Source organism: Lemur catta, chromosome 1 (assembly GCF_020740605.2).
Source record: "Lemur catta isolate mLemCat1 chromosome 1, mLemCat1.pri, whole genome shotgun sequence".
In the NCBI taxonomy this organism is placed as follows: Eukaryota; Metazoa; Chordata; class Mammalia; order Primates; family Lemuridae; genus Lemur; species Lemur catta.
Window position 1 is genome coordinate 284,919,914 of NC_059128.1, and position 17,924 is coordinate 284,937,837.

Here is a 17,924-nt window from a genome sequence, read left to right on the forward strand (position 1 = left end):
CACGAAGCAGGGACAACGCCCCTAAAACAAACGCAAAAGTAAAGACTCTCAGCAGAAATGCAGAAGCTGTAAACAACCAAATAAATATTAAAACTTGAAAACACAATAACAGAAATAAAAAAGTCACTGAATGGGTCAGTAGGAGAATGCGGGAGACAGGGGAGGGGGGAGTGAACTTGAAGACCAGCAGCAATTACTCCATGTGAACGACAGAGAGGACAGAGAGGAAAAAGATCGACAGCAAAGAACAGACCCTTAGGGACCTGTGGGCTAATGTGAAGCAGAAAGTATTTGAAGAAATAATGACTGAAAATTTCCCAAATTAGGTAAAAAAAAAAAAAAAAAAGTTTACAGATTCACAAAGCTCAGTGAACCTCCAAAAGAATAAACTTGGAGAAAATCAAGCCCATACATGTCACACTCAAACTGCCGGGAACCAAAGATAAATAAAATAGTCCTGAAAGTGTCAGACAAAAACACATTATATACAGAGGAATACCCACTTGAATTGCAAATTTCTTGTCAGAAACCGTGGAGGCCAAGAGGCAACAGAACGTTTTTAAGGTGTTCAAAGAAAAGGAGCGTCAACCCAGAATTTCACACCCAGCAAAAGTATTTCCCATGAGTGAAGGGAAACGGGGACATTCTCAGGTGCAGAGAAACAGAACACTGGACCCCAGCAGACTTGTTCCAAGAGAAACCTTGGGTAGGAGGAGAACGACACTGGGGTGAAACCTGGAAACTTGGAAATGAAGAAAGACAACCTAAATGGCAAACAGCTGGGCAAACAGAACAGGCTACTTTGCTCCTCTTAAGTCCTTTAAAATACGTTGAAGGCCGGGCGCGGTGGCTCACACCTGTAATCCTAGCACTCTGGGAGGCCGAGGAGGGTGGATTGCTCGAGGTCAGGAGTTCGAGACCAGCCTGAGCAAGAGCGAGACCCCATCTCTACTAAAAATAGAAAGAAATTATCTGGCCAACTAAAATATATATAGAATAAAAAATTAGCCGGGCATGGTGGCGCATGTCTGTAGTCCCAGCTACTCAGGAGGCTGAGGCAGGAGGATTGCTTAAGCCCAGGAGTCTGAGGTTGCCGTGAACTAGGCTAACGCCACGGCACTCACTCTAGCCCGGGCAACAGAGTGAGACTCTGTCTCAAAAAAAATAAAAATAAAGAAAATAAAATATGTTGAAAGCAAAAAATGGTAACATTGCCTGTGGGGTTTCCAATGCATGTGGAGGTAAAGGGTGTGCCGACTACAAGGGAGGGGGCAGCAGAGGAGCCCGAGTGGCTGCAGAGCTTCACTGCATTTCACCTGCAGTGGCAAAATATTCACTTTCAGTAGACAATGCTTAGTAAGTCTGTTTTTACTCCTAGAGCAACCACTAAAAGCCTATGTATATTAAAAGACATAGTCAAAAGCCAGTTGCTAAATTGGAGTGCGTGCTAAAAACATTCATACGACCTAAAGGAAAGGAAGCAGGAAAGGGGGAAACAGGAAAACGGAAAACAGAGGAGACAAACAGAGAGCAAGTATTTAAAAGATAGACCTAAATCCAGCCATTTCCATAGTTACACTCAGTGTAAATGGTCTAAGCATACCAGTTGCAAGACAAATACAGGCAGGCGGGATGTTAAAAGGTGACCCACCTTGGCCGGGAGCGGCTCCCGTGAGCCTGTGACCCCAGCACTCGGGGAGGCCGAGGCAGGAGGATCACTGGAGCCCAGGAGTTGGAGGCTGCTATGAGATTTGATGACGCCACTGCACTCTACCCAAGGTGACAGTGTGAGACTCTGTCTCAAAACAAACCAATCAACCCACCTCTATGCTGCCTATACGAAACCCACTTTAACTGTGATTATATAGACAGGTTAAAAGGGGAAGGGGGGGAGGTATACCACACGAACACAAACCACAGGAAGATTGGAATGATTGTATCAACGTCAAGCAAAGTGGACTTCGCAACCAGGACAATAATGCCACGTGCAGAGGGACTTAATGATAAAAGGGCCAATCCGATAGCAGATGTTGTAACTGTAAACATGTCTACATCTAACTACAGAACTTCAGAAACCATGGAGCAAAAGCTGAAAACCTGACAGGAGAAATACACAAGTCCACAACAATGGTTGGAGCCTTCAATAGTCCTCTCACTAATCAAAAAAAAAAAAAAAATGTAGACACAAAGTCAGAAGTACAGAGAAGACTTGGACACCACCACCAGCCAGGAGGACCCAAAGTCACGTATGCGACAGAACACTCCAGCCGGTGACAGCAGAATGTGTCATGTGCACATGACAGACTGCATCCTAAAATAAAATAGGCCTCAACAAGGCAAAGAACACTGAAATCACACAGAAGATGTTGTCCGGCCATAGTGGAACTGAACCAGAACGTAAGCAACAGAAAGATATTGGGGCAAATTTCCAAATAAACAACACACTTCTGAACAATCCATGGGTGAAGCGGAAGCTTGAGGGAAATTAGAAAGTATTTTGAACCGCATGAAAATGAAAACACAGCGTATCACGTTTTCCACGCTGAAGCCAAAGCAGTGCCTGGAGGGAAGTCGCAGCAAGAGCGCGTGTGCCGGGAGCACAGGGGAGCACAGCTGGGGCCACGCGTGAGGCGGAAAACGCCACTGGGGACAGAAAGCAGCAAGACAGAGGCCCGACAGGCACTGGGGACACAGGTCAAAACCACACAAGAAACCACGGTCCATTCGGGCAAGCTTGAAGATATTAACTAAAGGCTGGGAGGGTGCCCCAGGGGACACCTGACACCGCGCGTGGACGCACAGAACCTGTACCCGCTCGGCCCAGCTGAGGCCACCTCCTGACGTCTCCCGCCAGGGCACTGAAGCGTCTGTGTGTCTTTCCTGGGGATTGTTGGGAAAAGTGAGATTCAGTTTCGTGGACTCAGAGGGAGACGCTGGGGAAGCCAAGGTGCGTACGCTGTGGGGGACCGTGGAGCAAACGAGCGGGGTTGGCGCGGCCCGGCATGTGATCCCGAAAAATCACAAAGGGACACAAGTGCACTTAGTTTAAGATGCTTGTATTTCTCAAGATGGGTAGAGGACGTCCATAGGCACTGAATGACCACAGCGATGACGTCTCAAAAGCAGGCCCGGCATCGCAGGGAGGGTGGGAAGGATGCTTCCAGGCCTTGCTTTAGGTGCACGTTTGAATCTTTGAAAAGAGGCTGTAATCAGGCATCTCTCTAACAGTTTTAAAGAAAAAGGTCATCTGGTAGACAGAAGTGAAGACAGGGACACGAAGACCACTTAGGGAGCTGAAGTGACCGCGGATGTGCCTCTGGGAGCTGGGAGCCCTCGGGGCTGGAGGAACACGAGGGTCTGAGAGGCCGGGCAATGGGGTGGCCTGGAGGCGGCTGTGGGGCTGCTGGGAGCTCCTGGAAGGGACCGTGGGGAGACGGCCAGGGTGCTGCCGACAACTGTGGCCTGGGTGGAAGACCCCGTGACAGGTGCGGCAGTGGCCTCAGAGGGAGGGACCCAGAGAGGCTGGGGGAGGAGCTGGCCCCGGGGGCTCCTGGCAGAGCCAAGACCCAGCGCCTGCCTGGCATCTGCCCATCGGCAGGCCCGCCGGCTGCACAGGCTGGAAGGCAGAGCCCGTGCGGCCTTTTCTCCGCGGAAGGACAAGCAAGCACTGGTGCATCTAATCTGAACGGAAGTCACAGCTCAGAGGGGCAGGCGTCGGCTGCCAGACCCTCTCCCTTCACACCAAGGAAATGACAACCCCGGAGGAAGTGCTATAAGGCACAAGGGGGCACCGCGGCCCCAGGCCCTGCCCGCTGAGCAGCCTCAGGGCCTCTGAGGGGCAGCAGTGCACTTGACCCCAAGCCAGGGGTGAGAAGCCGGTCCCTGGGAGCTAAGGGCACTTTCTGGAATCAAAATGACGAAGTATCAACAGCAGAATGTGGGTGCGAGGACTGCACATCTGCCAGCCACGGGACTGGGCTCTGAAGCCCGGGATGACCAAGCAGGACTGGAGCGGGGGTCTGGGAAGGGTCTTTTTCCTCGTTTGCTGTCACTTCCACCTACCCCTTCCAGGAAAAGGACCTGAGACTGTCCCTGTGCTGGCAGAGCCTGCACAACTCTGAGCTCCAGGACACTTGGTCTGGCTCAGGGGAAAGCATGTGGGCCCCCCGAGTGACAGGGGCAGATGGGAACGATGCCCCCGGGGAATCCAGGTGGGGCGGGGCGCACCGGGCAGCTGGTGGGAGACTCCAGAGACTTGGGCCCCTTCCCGTGCCCTCCCCATCCTGGACACTGGCCCATGCCCCTGCCCCTTAGCTTGCAGCCCCAGTACATGGGAAGGGGGCTTGTCTGTGGCAGGTGGGATTCTGGATGGTTCCACTGAGAAGAGCCCAGAGGAGCAGGGCTTGAAGACTAAGGACGATGTCAGGGCCGGAGTGTGTGAGGCGGGGGATCCGGGCGGGAGCAGTGACAGTTTAGCCAGCACTGAGGTTGGAGAGGGGCCCACGGGTTGAGAGCAACTGGGACGGGTCACACCGCGCGTGGAGGTGCCAGCGCTCCAGTTCTGCAGGGCTCCCCCACCCCAGCCGCTGGTCTTCCCACGACCCTTTCCCCCTCTGGGCCTTTCTGTTTTTGTTAACTTCTTCCCCCCAGTGACTTCCCTCTGCAGCCTCAGCCCTGTGCGGGGAGGGCGAGGGGGCGGTGCTGGCAGAGAGGCAGCTGCGACAGGGGCGTGGGCAGGGGCCCAGGGCAGGAAACAGTGCCCTGGAGAATCCTTTCTCCTTTTATCCCCACCAACCCGAAGGAACAGGCAGACAGCTGGGCTGGTGGCAGGCCACCCAGCCAGGGTGCAGCAGAGACCCCTCGGTGCAACCCGGGCCGTGCAGCTGCGGGCCCCCAGGTGAGTGTAGGCAGTGAGGAAGCCGGAGGCCAGGCCTGTGCTCCCCCTGCACCCGGCCCACCCGCCACCCCTGCCACAGCCACTTCCTCCTCAGCCTTCCTCTTTGTGGCTTCCTCCCTGTGGGAGGGAGCTGAAGAGGTGGCATTCTCGCTCCCTGACTCACCCAGAGGAAGCTGTCAGAGCACCCGAGGGGCAACAAGACACCCCCTCACTTCCCACGCCCATCAGGACAGACTGACAGCCCGACTGACAGCCCAAGTGGGCGGAGAGTTACGAGAGAAGCATCTTGCAGACCTGCCGCAGGCGGGGAGGACGCCGCTCTAAGTTCAGGAGATTGAGCAAGAAAAACGTTAAGCAATTGTAAACTTGAGAGGAAAACCAAAGAGTTGTGCAAAGAATAAAACGTAATTCTAGCATGGGCGCTTGGCTCGGCAGAAAACAGCATTCATACGGACCAAACACAAAACGTGATACAGCTCCGTGGTGGGGTGAGGGGGGATTAACGCCCTCATCCACCTGAACGGGAAGGTCCCCCCGTCCAGAGCACTCCAGTCTGACTCTCGTCCCGCGAAGGCCAGGCTGACCTGTGTGGGGGGCTCCTGCAGGCCGGGTGGAGGGAAGTTCAGGAACTTCCGCGACCCAGCCCTGCCTGGGCTGGGTCCCTGCTTCCCTCAGAGGATGTCACTCTTCTTCCCCATGCTCGATGCTCATCAAAGTGCCACTTCGCACCACGCCCAGATGGAGGCACTTGGGCATGTTTGGGGATGCGTGCCACCGAAGCCCGGGCTTCCTTCACCGCAGCAGTCTTGTACCTTTCACCCCAGTCCCTGTGAGCTGGTTTCCACAGGTACTTCCTAACTCGGGGACCCCCTGCCACGTCCTTGGACTCCCCTGTGTTGTCCCTGAAACCCCCCCACCCATTTCCCATTCTGAGATGCCGTGTGAATGGCATCTCAGAACGGGGTCTTGCTGGTGCCACCAGCAGACGTTGCCCCAGATTCGTGGAGTCACTCCCTGCACAGATGGGTCCCCTCCTCCCTGCCAGTACCCCACCAGTGTCCCTTCTGGCCCTGGTTTGGCACTTCACACACAACTGTGTTCTGCGAGTCACGTGGGGGTGAAGACAAAGGTCGGGCCCCTCCCCGAGGTGAAGGTGAGCCTGGGCCAAGGTCCCCGAGTGTGCGAGTGTGCAGGACACACTGGTGCCTGGCACAGAGAAAGGGCTCAACAGACGCCAGCCGCGGCGACTCCGCTGGGGCAGAGGCAGGCAGACTTTTCTGTGAAGGGCAGATGCAATGTTTTAGGCTTTGCTGGCCAATGGTCTCCACCATGACTGCTCAGCACTGGCAGCCACAGACCATTCCTAACTGAATGAGCATGACTGCGTTCCAATAAAACTGCATTTACAAAAACAAGCGGAGGGCCAGCCTGTGGGTCGGAGTCTGCAGATCTCTGCTCTAGCAGGGTGATTCTCTAGAGAGGAGTGGACAAGGGAGCGAGGACAGTGTGTTGGGGAGCGGGGGCTCGCAGGACCCTGGAAACGTCACGGACGCGGAGGAGGACAACAGAGGCGGGGAACAGAGCCAGAGCACCGAAAGCCTGCGCCAGACCATAAGTGACCCCAGGTCTCTCTCCACAACCTTCTCTCTTGGCCTCTCCCACCAGTTTCGAGACTCCTCCTCCTCCTCCAAGGGAAATGGAGTCCCCAGCTGGCTCCCCAGTGTCACTGGGAGTCACTGGAAACCCAGAAAGTGGGGTTCCAGCCTCTGCCCCACCAGGCACCCTTGAAGGATGCACAGCCGGGCAGGGGCCTTTTCTCCCTGCCCCTCCCCACTCTGGTTCTGGTCCCAGCCCAGAGATGGACTCTTAGCCCAGAAGGTCTGGTCCGGAAAGATCTCGCCACCTTCCCCCAGGAAGCCCCTGCAGGCTGGAGTGCAGCCTTCCTGCTTCCTTCTCCCTCTTAGGTTTTCTTTCTCATGCAAATAGAGTGACTCTCCCAAGTGGCTCCCCAAGTGGTTCCCCACGCCCCACCCCAGCAAGGCTGGCTTCTTCTGGGGCACAGAGGAGGATCTGGGCAGGCCAGTGGGGGTGGCCCACGGCCTTAGGTCAGTTCCTCGGTTCCTGAAAGTCACCTTGTTCCATTTGTAGAAAATGGAAATGGTGGCAGGTGTGCCGCTCAGGGATGAGCAGGTGAAGTGTTGGGACAGCAGAGCCTGGGGATGTGGGAGGGGGAGGGGCCCAGGGCCCAGCCAGGTGCTGAGTGAGACAGGGAGGGTGGGGGGCAGGTGTGGATGATGAGGATTTCCTCCCCAGGGCTGGCTGAGGTTGAGAGAGCTTCTAGAAGTGGGGGAGCTTACTCTCATCTGGGTGTGACTCCATCCACGCAGGAGGGAGTGACTCCGGGAAGGTCACACATGGGGAAGGTCACACACGGGGCAGGGCTGGGCAGCTGCTGGTGACACCAGGGAGACTGACCCTTTCACGCTGCAGCAACACGGCCAGAGAACAGAGGCTCTGGGAGGCTGGGCCGCTCTGCCCTGCGCTGCACAGTGGGATCGGGGTCCGAACTTATTCATTTATTTTTTGAGACAGGGTCTAGCTCTGTTGCCCAGGCTGGGGTGCAGTGGTGCCATTGTAGCTCACGGCAGCCTTGAACCCCTGGCCTCAGGCAACCCTCCCGCCTCAGCCTCCTGAGCAGCTGGGACTACAGGTGTGCACCACCACACCTTGCTGTTTTCTCATATTTTTTGTAGAGGCGGTCTCCCTGTGCTGCCCAGGCTGGTCTGGAACTCCTGGCCTCCAGTGATTTTCCCACTTCGGCCTCCCAAAGTGCTGGGATCACAGGCCTAAGCCACCGTCTATGGCCCAGTTCTAACTTCTTAAACTAGTTTTCTGTATTTTTCAAATTGTCTGCAGTAGCCACGTATTAGTTTTAAAATCAGAAAAAGATGTTATAAATCAAGTTAATCCGACCACAAGTAGGCCACAAGAAACCTGCTCTTGTCCAGCGGGGAGAGGGGGAAATGAGCTGCAAAGCCCAGAGGAGGGAGGGCGATGGGGCCACCCCAGGCGCTGGCTCCTCGCTGGGCCCCATCGCTGCTGCCAAGCACAGCACCGGCCAAACCCGGACTTGGGCAACCTCCTCCCCGGCCCACCAATGGCCCTCGGGGACCGCAGTGGGCTTAGTTTTACACCCCCCCCCCAATCGTTTGCATCTGAACTTCCTGTAGCCTTCACCCCGCCACCCACCCCGTCCTTCCCCCCACCACTGCCCTCCCTGCTCCCCCGCCACGCCTGGCCCGGCCATGCACGAACGTGGGTGGGGAGCACAGGTGGGGGAGGCCGCGCTGCCCAGGAGCCTGCAGGGAGCCCGCGGCGACGCCCCGAAATTCCCTGGCCGTGGAGATGCTCACACAGAAGGCACCGCAGAAACCCAAACGGCCCATTTAACCCCAGACGTCCCTGGACCAGAGCCAAAGGCCGCGGGTCACTGGGGCGCAGGGGCCGGAACGCAGCTGTCCCCTCCCGGCCCAGCGCGCCAGGGTCCCGCCCGGGCGGCCTCCATCGGCAGCACCATGGGGACGGCCGCTCGCAGGTGGCGCAGGCGACCCCGTCCCCGGCGGGCAGCAGCTCACCTGCTCCGCGAACCGGGCTTCGGGGAGCTGCAGGACGACGTCGGGCGTCCCTCGCGGAACCGGGGCTGGCGGAGGCTTCGCGGCGGGAGTTCGCCCTGCCTCAGTCTCCCAGCGCGTGCCGGCGGGTGGAGCGCACTGCGCGGGGCGGGAGCAGGTCCCAGCGGCGCTTCCTCCTCAGCGGCTCCCGCGGCCCGCGAGGGTGGGTCCCCAAGACGGGGGGCGGGGAAGCCGCCTCCCCTCCCCCACTGCCTGGAACCGCGGGGAGAGGCGGGAAGGGCTGGGGTCCCCCGCCGCGCGTAGGCAGCCAGGGACGTGGGCCTTGGCCCGTGCGCCGAGCCCCCGCCTGCCCTGGGGCGCCCTGCCCGGTGCCCGCGCCGCGACACCCCGACCGGGTCGTGTGCCCCCACATGTGCTCCCCAACCGCGCCGGGCCGCGGGCGTCCGCGGAGCACGTGCTTCGGGTAGGCGCTTCCAGGAGCTTTGCTTGTCCGTCCTCAGGGAACCCCCATGGCATCCCCATTGCAGAGGTGGGGAAACGGAGAGGCGGGAATTCAGACCTTGCCCACGTCACCTGCGGTGCGAGGCAGAGCGTGGATGCCACCGCCCGCCTTGGGCGGTGAAGGGAGCCTTCCCTCGCGGAGAGGCCGGGCGGGCTGCGGGGAGAGTGCGGCGCGGGGGGCGACTGACGGCGTCCGCTTCCCAGGCTAGCAGGGCCGGGGAGCGCAGGGCCGGGGAGCGCAGGCTGGCGGCGCGCCCCGAGGCCGGCGGCCAACCCCCGAGAGCACCCACGAGGAAGCGCTGGCCCCGGGTGGGCACCACGGGCCAGGCGGGCTGGGGTGGCCTCAGCGGGACCACGCGGCGCTGAGCCAGAGCGGGGGAGGGGCGCCCGCGTCCGCAGGTGGCCACGGCTCTAACCTAACCGGCCTGGCAGGTTAGGACCCGACGGCCCCGCGGGGAACGGGCGCCCTCGGGTGCGCAGGCGGAGAAGGACCCGCCGGGCCGCGCCCGGGTTCGCAGCTGAGCCGTGCGGGGCGGGTCTGGAGCGGAGCTGCTAGTGGAACCTCCGGGCCCAGCAGGGCTGCGTGCGAGGGGCCTTTCCTCTATTCCGGCGGGTTTTGTCCGCGCGCCTGGGCGCCCCTGCAGTAAGAACTGCTGCCACCAGAGTGGGAGTTTTCTTCTCCCCTGTCTCTCCTTACCACTGACAAGAAGCCACTAAGTTTTCTGGGGACGGTCCAGGGACTGCATCTCCCAAGGACGACTGGCTGAAGGGCCAGTTCAGTCCACACCATCAAGGACAAAGCCAGGCCGGGTGTGGTGGTGCACGCCTGCAATCCCAGCACTTTGGGAGGCTGAGGCAGGAGGATTGCTTGAGCCGAGGAGTTCAAGACCAGCCTAGACAACACTCCAAGACCCCATCTCTACAAAAAATAAGAAAAAGATAAATCCAGACATCAGTTAAAGTAGCGAAAACGATTTTATTCAGTGCCGACTGCAGTAGGGGCCAGCTGAGGGCCACTCTGTGTACCCAGAGGTGACTGATGCTTTCAGGGGAGGCTGGGGGCAAAGCTGCGGTCAGTGTGAGTGCTGTTAGGCCCGCTGGGGGCCATGGCCCCGTCCTTCCTGATGACAACGTTTCAGAGGTGGCTCTCAGGCCCTGGGGAGACTCTCCCGGCTTCAGGAGCTGCACAAGCATCTCAAAGGACAGAGGAGCATCCCATTTAGCCTGCTAGTAAACACTGCAAGAAAGGATGGTTGGGCCTATGTCAGGTGTTGGCTGGAACGAGTAATAAATTCTTTCCACAGCCCTGAGCTCTCCAGACAGGCACTCGGAGGGGCTCCTGGAAGCCAGGGGAGGGCTAGCCAGGTCTGAGTGCAGGAGTTTGGATGGAGTCATTGTCTGCCCAGGATCCTTTTGTGCTTCTCAATACCCTGCCCAGACTTGGGTCCGTCCGACCCGCCCCCACACTGGTCAAAAGACACCTCTGAGAAGCACCATCCTGCTGCCCCTGCTCTGTCTGCTTTCTCTGCTGAGGTTCAGGACATACCACCCCAAAATATGGCACCTTGACATGTTGAGAGCTGGAGGAATCTGAGGAATGGCCAGGACCCACACAGGCAGGAGTGGGCAGTCGCGAGCCCCTAGGCCTGGGTGCTCCCGTGAGCACGGAGCTAGCATTCCCAGTCACTCTGACTGCACACCTGGGCGCGGGCTGTGTTTGCATCAAGCAGTGGCAGTGACGTAGGTGACACGTGTGAATGCCCCTCATAAATGAATACTGCCTTCCCGAGGCTGGCTGGCTGACACTTTGTGTGGATCCAGGAGAAGGTGGACCCTGAGTGGACAGTCCATGGTCACGGCCACATCCTGGGTGCGTCTCTGAGGGAGTGCCAGGTTGGGAGGGGCCGATGGGGGCGGGCTCCTGTCAGTCCAGCCTCTAACTGGTGGTCCTCATGCCTAGGAACCCCCTGGGGGCTTGTGAAAACTCAGGTTGCTGGGTCCTGTCCACGGAGTCTCCCATTCAGCAGGTCTGGGTGTGGCCCGAGAATCTGCATCTCCAACAAGGCCCCAGGTGACACAGCACTGCCTCTCGGGGGCACAGGTCAAGTCCTGCGGCTCTGGACCTCCTGCTTGGGCTGGCCAGGGCCAAGGGCCTGGGCTTGGAGCAGGACAGAGCTGTGAGGGCAGCAGGCTGTGCACCCCCATGTGTGAGGCTGCTACTGAGCTCACCGTGAGCTTCAATGAAATTCACTGCAGAAAACCTTCCTAGCTCAGGTGGAGCTGGCGGCTGGGACTATTATCCACGTCCCTCCGCCAAGTTCTTCTTTTTGAAAACCTCTACCAGGTGTGTCAGGAGCTGGGCTTCCACTAGGGGGCCCAAGTGAAAACTCTCATCCTGTCCTCCTGGAGAGAGGAAAACCAGTCCTTACAATTCCAGGGAAGGAGCTATGCACAGGACAGTGTGGCAAGTCTCACTACTCAATTGGGGAAATCTGAGAAGGCTTCCTGGAGGAAGTGATACCTGGACAGGCAGAAAGGAGAATATTCTGAAAGGTGAGTGGGAGGAGCCAAGTGGGAGGAACCCCACGTAGGGGGAATAGCAGGTACAGAAGCCCCCTCCCCAGAGCTCATGGAGAAAGCTAGGCCTCTCTCAGGGGATGTGGTTTAGTCCCCAGCTGCTCAGCTGTGCTAAGACCTGCCTGCCTGTCCCAGCCTGCACCAAGAAAAAGGGAACAGACACCTGTGGGTTTTCTGACTGGAGACCCTTGGCTCAGAGTGGGGAGTTGCTTTCTGTTTTCACCGAGGGGCACTTCCCCCCACCCCTGGGAGTCACATGGACTCTCCCATGGCCTAGCCCACAGCTGCAGCCCCAGGGATGTCCAGAGGACCAGAGAACACCCAGCGGCAGGGTCCCTGGAGTCCTTGGGACAAGGCAGTCCTGGAGGCCAGGGGGCCAGGCCTGGGACACAGGAAGGGCCTGGGTAGGGGGCATCTATCCTTCATCCTCCCACAGGTGGGAGGGGCACCATGAACACCCAGGTGCCTGCTGGCTCTCAGTGCAGGGGAAGGGCTGTCTCTCACACTGGTGGTCCTGACACAGAACCCTGGTCAGAGGCAGGGTTCTGAGCAGAGCCTCGTCCCAATCTGGAGCCGGCACGCACCACTCCAGGGCTGAGAGAAGGGAGTGAGGAGTGTGCAGAGAGTCTGTGGAGACCGTCTCTAGGGCACCCCCTGCAACTGCAGAGTTCCAGGCCCAACCCGGGCTCCGCAAGGATCCGGCACACTCGTGCTGTGCCCTCAACCTTGGGCATCTGTGATCTTCCTCATGTGGACACTGGGCGGCATTCCTGAGGGGCCAGACTGCTCCCACAGGCACAGTGATCCCCTGGGTCAGAGCAGTACCATGCAGTCTGGCTCTGGGCAGCCCGGAGGTCCCTCAAGGCCCAGCAGGTCTGCAGGGGCCTCACCTGACTCCCGCTCCCCACATCCTGAGGTGGCAGATACCAAGTGCGAGTGTGATTCATCGTAGACCAGCCCCAGCCCCTGGGTGCAGAGAAGCCCCTGATGTTGCTCAGCTGCGTGGAGACCGCTGGGGGCGGGTGGGGATGCCCATATGGCCAGGTGGAGCCAGTGTCTGCCTCGAGGCTGGGGCTGGTGTTTGTCATCACTGTTGTCTCTTGGCCCCCAGGGTCCCCACACATGCCACATTGATCCTTATGGGTGACAGCCAGGTCTCTCATGGGTCCAGGGCTTCTCCTGCCCTGGCCCCACGAAGCCTGCAGGGTAAGGCCACCCAGCCTAGACACAGCCTTTACATTGGACGAAAACTGTGCCTGCCTGGTGGCTGCCCTGGAGGGCGCCACTGATCCCTTTGAGGGGCTCCCAGCATCCCTCAAGAATTTGGGTTATGCCCCGTAGCCGAAAGCCACCTGTAGCCATGTTCTCCCAGACACAGTCTCGGCATTGCTGGGTATGCAGCGGCAGACCAGTGGGCCTCAACTTTTTATACATGTCTGTTGCCACACATTAACTCTTCCCTGAAACTTCTCTTTCGAAAGCTTGTTTGTATGTATAAGGCGACAGCCATGACAGCATGTCTGCTATGGCAGGAGAATGGGGACAAGTGACGCGGGCACTGATGGAGCCAAGGCCCGTCTGCAGCCGCTGGTGAGAGCCGGAGGGAGTGAGGGGCAAGCTTCAGGGTCTTTATTCCTGAAAGGAGTAGTGAGGTCTCAAGGAGGCAGAAAGTCAGGTCTGATTGGTGTGACAAAAAGGATGAATGAAAAATAGTTCACTGTAACCTGGAACTCCTCCCAAGCTACAGGCGAGCGTCACCACTCGGGGCTAACTTTTTAACCTTTAGTAGAGACGGGGTCTCGCTGCCTTGCCCGGGCTGGTCTCACTCCTGTCCGAGCGCAGGGCTCGCGGGCGCCGCTCCCGGGCTTGGGGCTGTACCGGCTGCTGCTGCCGCTGCCCGGCGCCAACCCTGCCGCCCTCCCGCGCACGGCCGGCGGCTGACCCACGCTTTTCTGTAACCCAGGGGAGCTTCTGACTGACAACTCCGCGTCAGCCACCGCGGCCCCTGCTGCCCGTGGAAACCGCTAGTGCGGGGCCGAGGCGGCTCCTCCCTTTTCGTCGCACCTGGGCTTCGGTCTCCCCCGCGCGGCGGGCAGACGCTTGTCTCGGCCCCGCTCCCGCAGACGCGGCTGCCCGCAGCCTGCACCGCGGCGCCGGCGCTCTGATCCTCCCGCTCCCCCGGGACAAGCGTCGGAGCAGACACGCCCGCGCTTGCCCCGCGTGTGGCCCGGTCCAGTGCCGCGCCGACCCGGGCACTTCCGGGAGGAACGCGGACGCAGCGCAGCGCCTGTTTCCGCCCGGTGGCGGCGAGAGAGGAGGACCGGTTTCCGGAAGGCCCTCCTGCGCATGCGCTGCGTCCGCCTGGGAAGATGGGGAAAGTGAGAGGCCTGCGGGCCCGCGTGCACCAGGCTGCCGTGAGGCCCAGGGGGGAGGCCGCGCCCGGCTCTACGCCCCCTGCCCAGGAGGCTCCCCCTCCGCAGACCCCGGCTGCCGGAGCCAGGGGGAAGGTAAGGTCGGGGCAGCGCGGACGGGACGCGCCGTTGGGTTCGTCGCGGGCTGGGGTCGGGCGCCTCCCTCTGGGGGGTCCGCGAGCCCGGCCCGCCCCCGGGCTCTGCCGGTGTTTCTGCGGGACCGGCGGGCGAAGGGTGGCGGACCCCGAGGCTCCGCTTCCGCGCACTACAGCCCACGAGGGGCCGACGAGTACCGCTCCCGGGCTGTGCGGTGAGAACCGGGAAACCTTCCGCCACAGTCTGGAAATGCCACACGGATGTGGCAGACGTTCCTTAGAATCGGCCTGAGCACCCCCAGGAAAGGAAAGGAAGTTTCCCGGTTAAAAACGAAGAGCAAATTGAGCAGAGACCCTGTACCCTTCAGCAGTCACCTCCGTGTTCCCCCATCCCACCCAGCCCTGAGCGGCCTCCAGTCCGCTTTCGGTCTGTATTCTGGCCATTTCATATGAATGGAATCATGAAGATTGTGACCCTTTGTGTTTGGCTTCTTGTACTTAACATGTTTTCAAGCTTTATCCAGGTTGGAGCATGTATTGGTACTTCTTTTTAAGACAGTCATATTCGACTATGTAGCTATACCGCGTTTTATTTATCCAGATGCTAATCCTTGAGCTGCCCTGGAAGCATTTACTGGTGTCGGTAACCCAGAGGCTTGCGTGGGAGTAGCAGAGAAAACGTGGTTGGTCCATGGAGGCCATGGCTTTGCATCAGGGATGCTAATAAAGTAGCCATGTTTATTAGGCACTTTATCTCAGCAGACCTGACCGTCACTGTGAAGGTGAGAAATCTGAGAGTTGTTTTTTTTTTTTTTTTTTTGAGACAGAGTCTCACTTTGTTGCCCGGGCTAGAGTGAGTGCCGTGGCATCAGCCTAGCTCACAGCAACCTCAGACTCCTGGGCTTATGCGATCCTACTGCCTCAGCCTCCCGAGTAGCTGGGACTACAGGCATGAGCCACCATGCCCGGCTAATTTTTTTTGTATATATATTTTTAGTTGGCCAGATAATTTCTTTCTATTTTTAGTAGAGACAGGGTCTCACTCTTGCTCAGGCTGGTCTCGAACTCCTGACCTCCAGCGATCCACCCGCCTCGGCCTCCCAGAGCTAGGATTACAGGCGTGAGCCACTGCGCCCGGCCAGAAATCTGAGAGTTGAATAAATCACCAAGGACATTCACCTGCTTGAATGGTGGAGCTGATATTTGAACTCAGAATCTAGCTCCAAAGCCCTGGCTTAAAAAAAAAATTTTTTTTTGAGATATAGTTCAGACGTCAAATAATTCACCCATTTATTGTATACAATTCAATGTTTTTTATAGTGTATCTACAAAGTTGTGCAACCAACACTACAGATTTCAGGATGTTTTCATCACCTCCAAAAAAAGCCTTCATCAGTCATTCTAGCAACAACTCATCTACTTTCTGTCTCTAGAGATTTGCCTGTTCTACACGTTTCCTATAAGTGGAATTGTATGTGGCCCTCTGTGTTTGGCTTCCTTCGCTTAGCATGCTTTCAAGGCCCATCCATGTAGCGTTCTTTCTGTAGCATTAATTTTTTAATTCTTTTTATGGCTGAATAATACTTCATTGTATAGGTATACCATACCACGTCACGCTTTATCCATTCATAAGCTGATGGATGTTTTGGTTATTTCCACTTTTTGGCTATCATGAATAATACTGCTATGACCATTCATGTACCGATGTTTCTGTGGAGCTATGGAGTGGAATTGCAGGATCATATGGCAACTGTTTAGATTTTTGAGGAACTGCTAGACTGTTTTCCACAGTGGTTGCACCATTTTATATCTCCACCAGCAATGTATGATGGTTCTCACTTCTCCTTATCCTCATCAACACTTGTTACTATCTGTCTTTTTGATTATGGCCATCTTAGTGGATGTGAGGTGGTGTCTCATTGTCTTTATTTATTTATTTTTTTTTGAGACAGTCTTGCTCTGTTGCCCTGGGCTACAGTGTTGTGGCATCAGCCTAGCTCACAGCTACCTCAAACTCCTGGGCTCAAGCGATCCTCCTGCCTCTCCTCCCAAGTAGCTGGGACTACAGGCATGCGCCACCACGCCCGGCTAATATTTTCTATTTTTATTAGAGACAGGGTCTCACTCTTGCTCAGGCTGGTCTTGAACTCCCGAGCTCAAGTGATATATCCTCCCCACCCCCTATCTTCCCAGAGTGCTAGGATTACAGGTGAGCCACCGGGCCTGGCCCTGACTGTCATTTTGATTTGCATTTCTCCAAGGGCTAGTGATGTTGAGCATCCTATTACGAGATTGTTGGCTATTTGTGTATCTTCTTTGGAGGAATGTCTTTTCAAGTCGTTTGCCCATTTTAAAATTGGGTTGTCTGTCTTCTTGCTGAGTTGCAAAAGTTCTTTATGTATTCTGGGTACTAAACCGTTATCAGATATATATGGTTTACAAATATTTTTTCCAGTTCTGTGGGTTCTCTTTTCACTCTGTTGATACTAGTCTTAGAAACACAAAATTTTTCAATTTTTACTGAGTCCATTTTATCTTTTTTCTTTTGTTTGTGCTTTTGCTGTCACAACTGAGAAAGTGTCGCCTAATTCAAGGTAATGAACATTTACATCTCTGTTCTAATAATTTTATAGTTTTAGCTGTTACATGTTGCATGTTAGATGGTTAAATGGTCTTTGATCCATTTTGAGTTAATTTTTTTATATGATGTGAGGTAGGGGGTCCATCTTCATTCATTTGCATGTGGAGGTCCATTTGTCCCAGCACCATCTGTTGAAAAGACTGTTCTTTCCCCATTGAACAGATAATCTTGGCACCTGTCAAAAATCAATGGACCATAACTATATGGGTTTATTTCTGGACTCTCTGTTCTGTTCCATAGATCTTTGTGCCGTTACCACAGTCTTGGTTACTGTAGCTTTGTAGTAAGTTTTAAAATCACTAAGTGTAAATCCTCAACCATTGTTTTTCTTTTTCAAGATTGTTGTGGCTGTTCTGTGTCCCTTGCGTTTCCATATGAATTTTAGGATGAACTTGTCACTTTCTGCAAAAAAGGCAGCTGGGATAGAGATTGTATCTAATATTTAGATCAATTTGGGAAGTATTGCTGTCTTAACAATGTTAAGTCTTTCAGTCCATAAACACAAGATGTTTTACCATTTATTTATGTCTTTAATTTCTTTAAATAATATTTTGTAATTTTTAGTGTACAACTCTTGCAGTTCTTTTATTAAATTTGTTTCTAAATATTTTGGTTTTGATGTTATTGTAAGTGGAATTGTTTTCTTAATTTCATTTTTAGATTATTCATCACTGTTGTACAGAAGTATAATTGATTTTTGTATATTGATCTTGTATCCTGACAGCTTGTTGAACTTGTTCATTAGTTTTTTTTTGTAGATTCCTTAGGAATCGTAACAGCTTTTTTTTGTGTGTGTGTGTGGATTCCTTTAGATTTTCTGTACACAAGTTGTTGTCATCTGGGAAGAGATAGTTTTACTGTTTCATTTCCTATGTGGATTCCTTTTCTTTCTTTGCTTGCTTAATTGCTCTGGCTAGAACCCCTAGTGCAATGTAAAATAGAAGTTGCCAGAGTGGACATCTTTATCTTGTTCCTGGTCTTAGGGGGAGGTATCCAGTCTTTCACTATTAAGTTTGATGTTTTCTGTGGGTTTTTGTGGATGTCCTTTAGCAGTTGATCTAGGGTTTACAATATAAATCAAAACTTTCTTCTGATTTATATAACTTAAATGAGTGAAATATAGAACCTTCTGTACAGCTCTGTTCCCTTGCACTGCCTTGTGCCATCATC

The 17,924-nt window shown here is 55.7% G+C and overlaps 2 protein-coding genes and 1 long non-coding RNA gene across 6 annotated transcripts in view; 1 reads left to right on the plus strand and 2 right to left on the minus strand.

The window, feature by feature from the left end:
- Nucleotides 1-8,688, minus strand: part of ITGB2 (integrin subunit beta 2) — a 43,316-nt gene extending 34,628 nt beyond the window's left edge. The window contains exon 1 of one of the 2 annotated variants that reach the window (XM_045540829.1): nt 8,533-8,688. The gene's annotated coding sequence lies outside the window, so the exon portion shown is untranslated. The remainder of the gene's footprint in view (nt 1-8,532) is intronic. The other variant, XM_045540828.1, reaches the window with a different exon arrangement.
- A 1,298-nt stretch (nt 8,689-9,986) lies between these two features.
- LOC123642881 lies at nt 9,987-13,845 on the minus strand. Its single transcript, XR_006736548.1, has 2 exons — nt 13,672-13,845; nt 9,987-10,267 (listed from the first exon to the last, which is right to left on the minus strand). It is a non-coding gene; the product is annotated as an uncharacterized LOC123642881 (long non-coding RNA).
- Nucleotides 13,846-13,936: 91 nt separating this feature from the next.
- SLX9 (SLX9 ribosome biogenesis factor) overlaps nt 13,937-17,924 on the plus strand; it is a 47,012-nt gene continuing 43,024 nt past the window's right edge. For all 3 annotated transcript variants that reach the window (XM_045540831.1, XM_045540832.1, XM_045540833.1), the window contains exon 1: nt 13,937-14,114. In XM_045540831.1, coding sequence (XP_045396787.1) covers nt 13,977-14,114 — 138 coding nt within the window. In that variant the 5' untranslated portion in view covers nt 13,937-13,976. The remainder of the gene's footprint in view (nt 14,115-17,924) is intronic.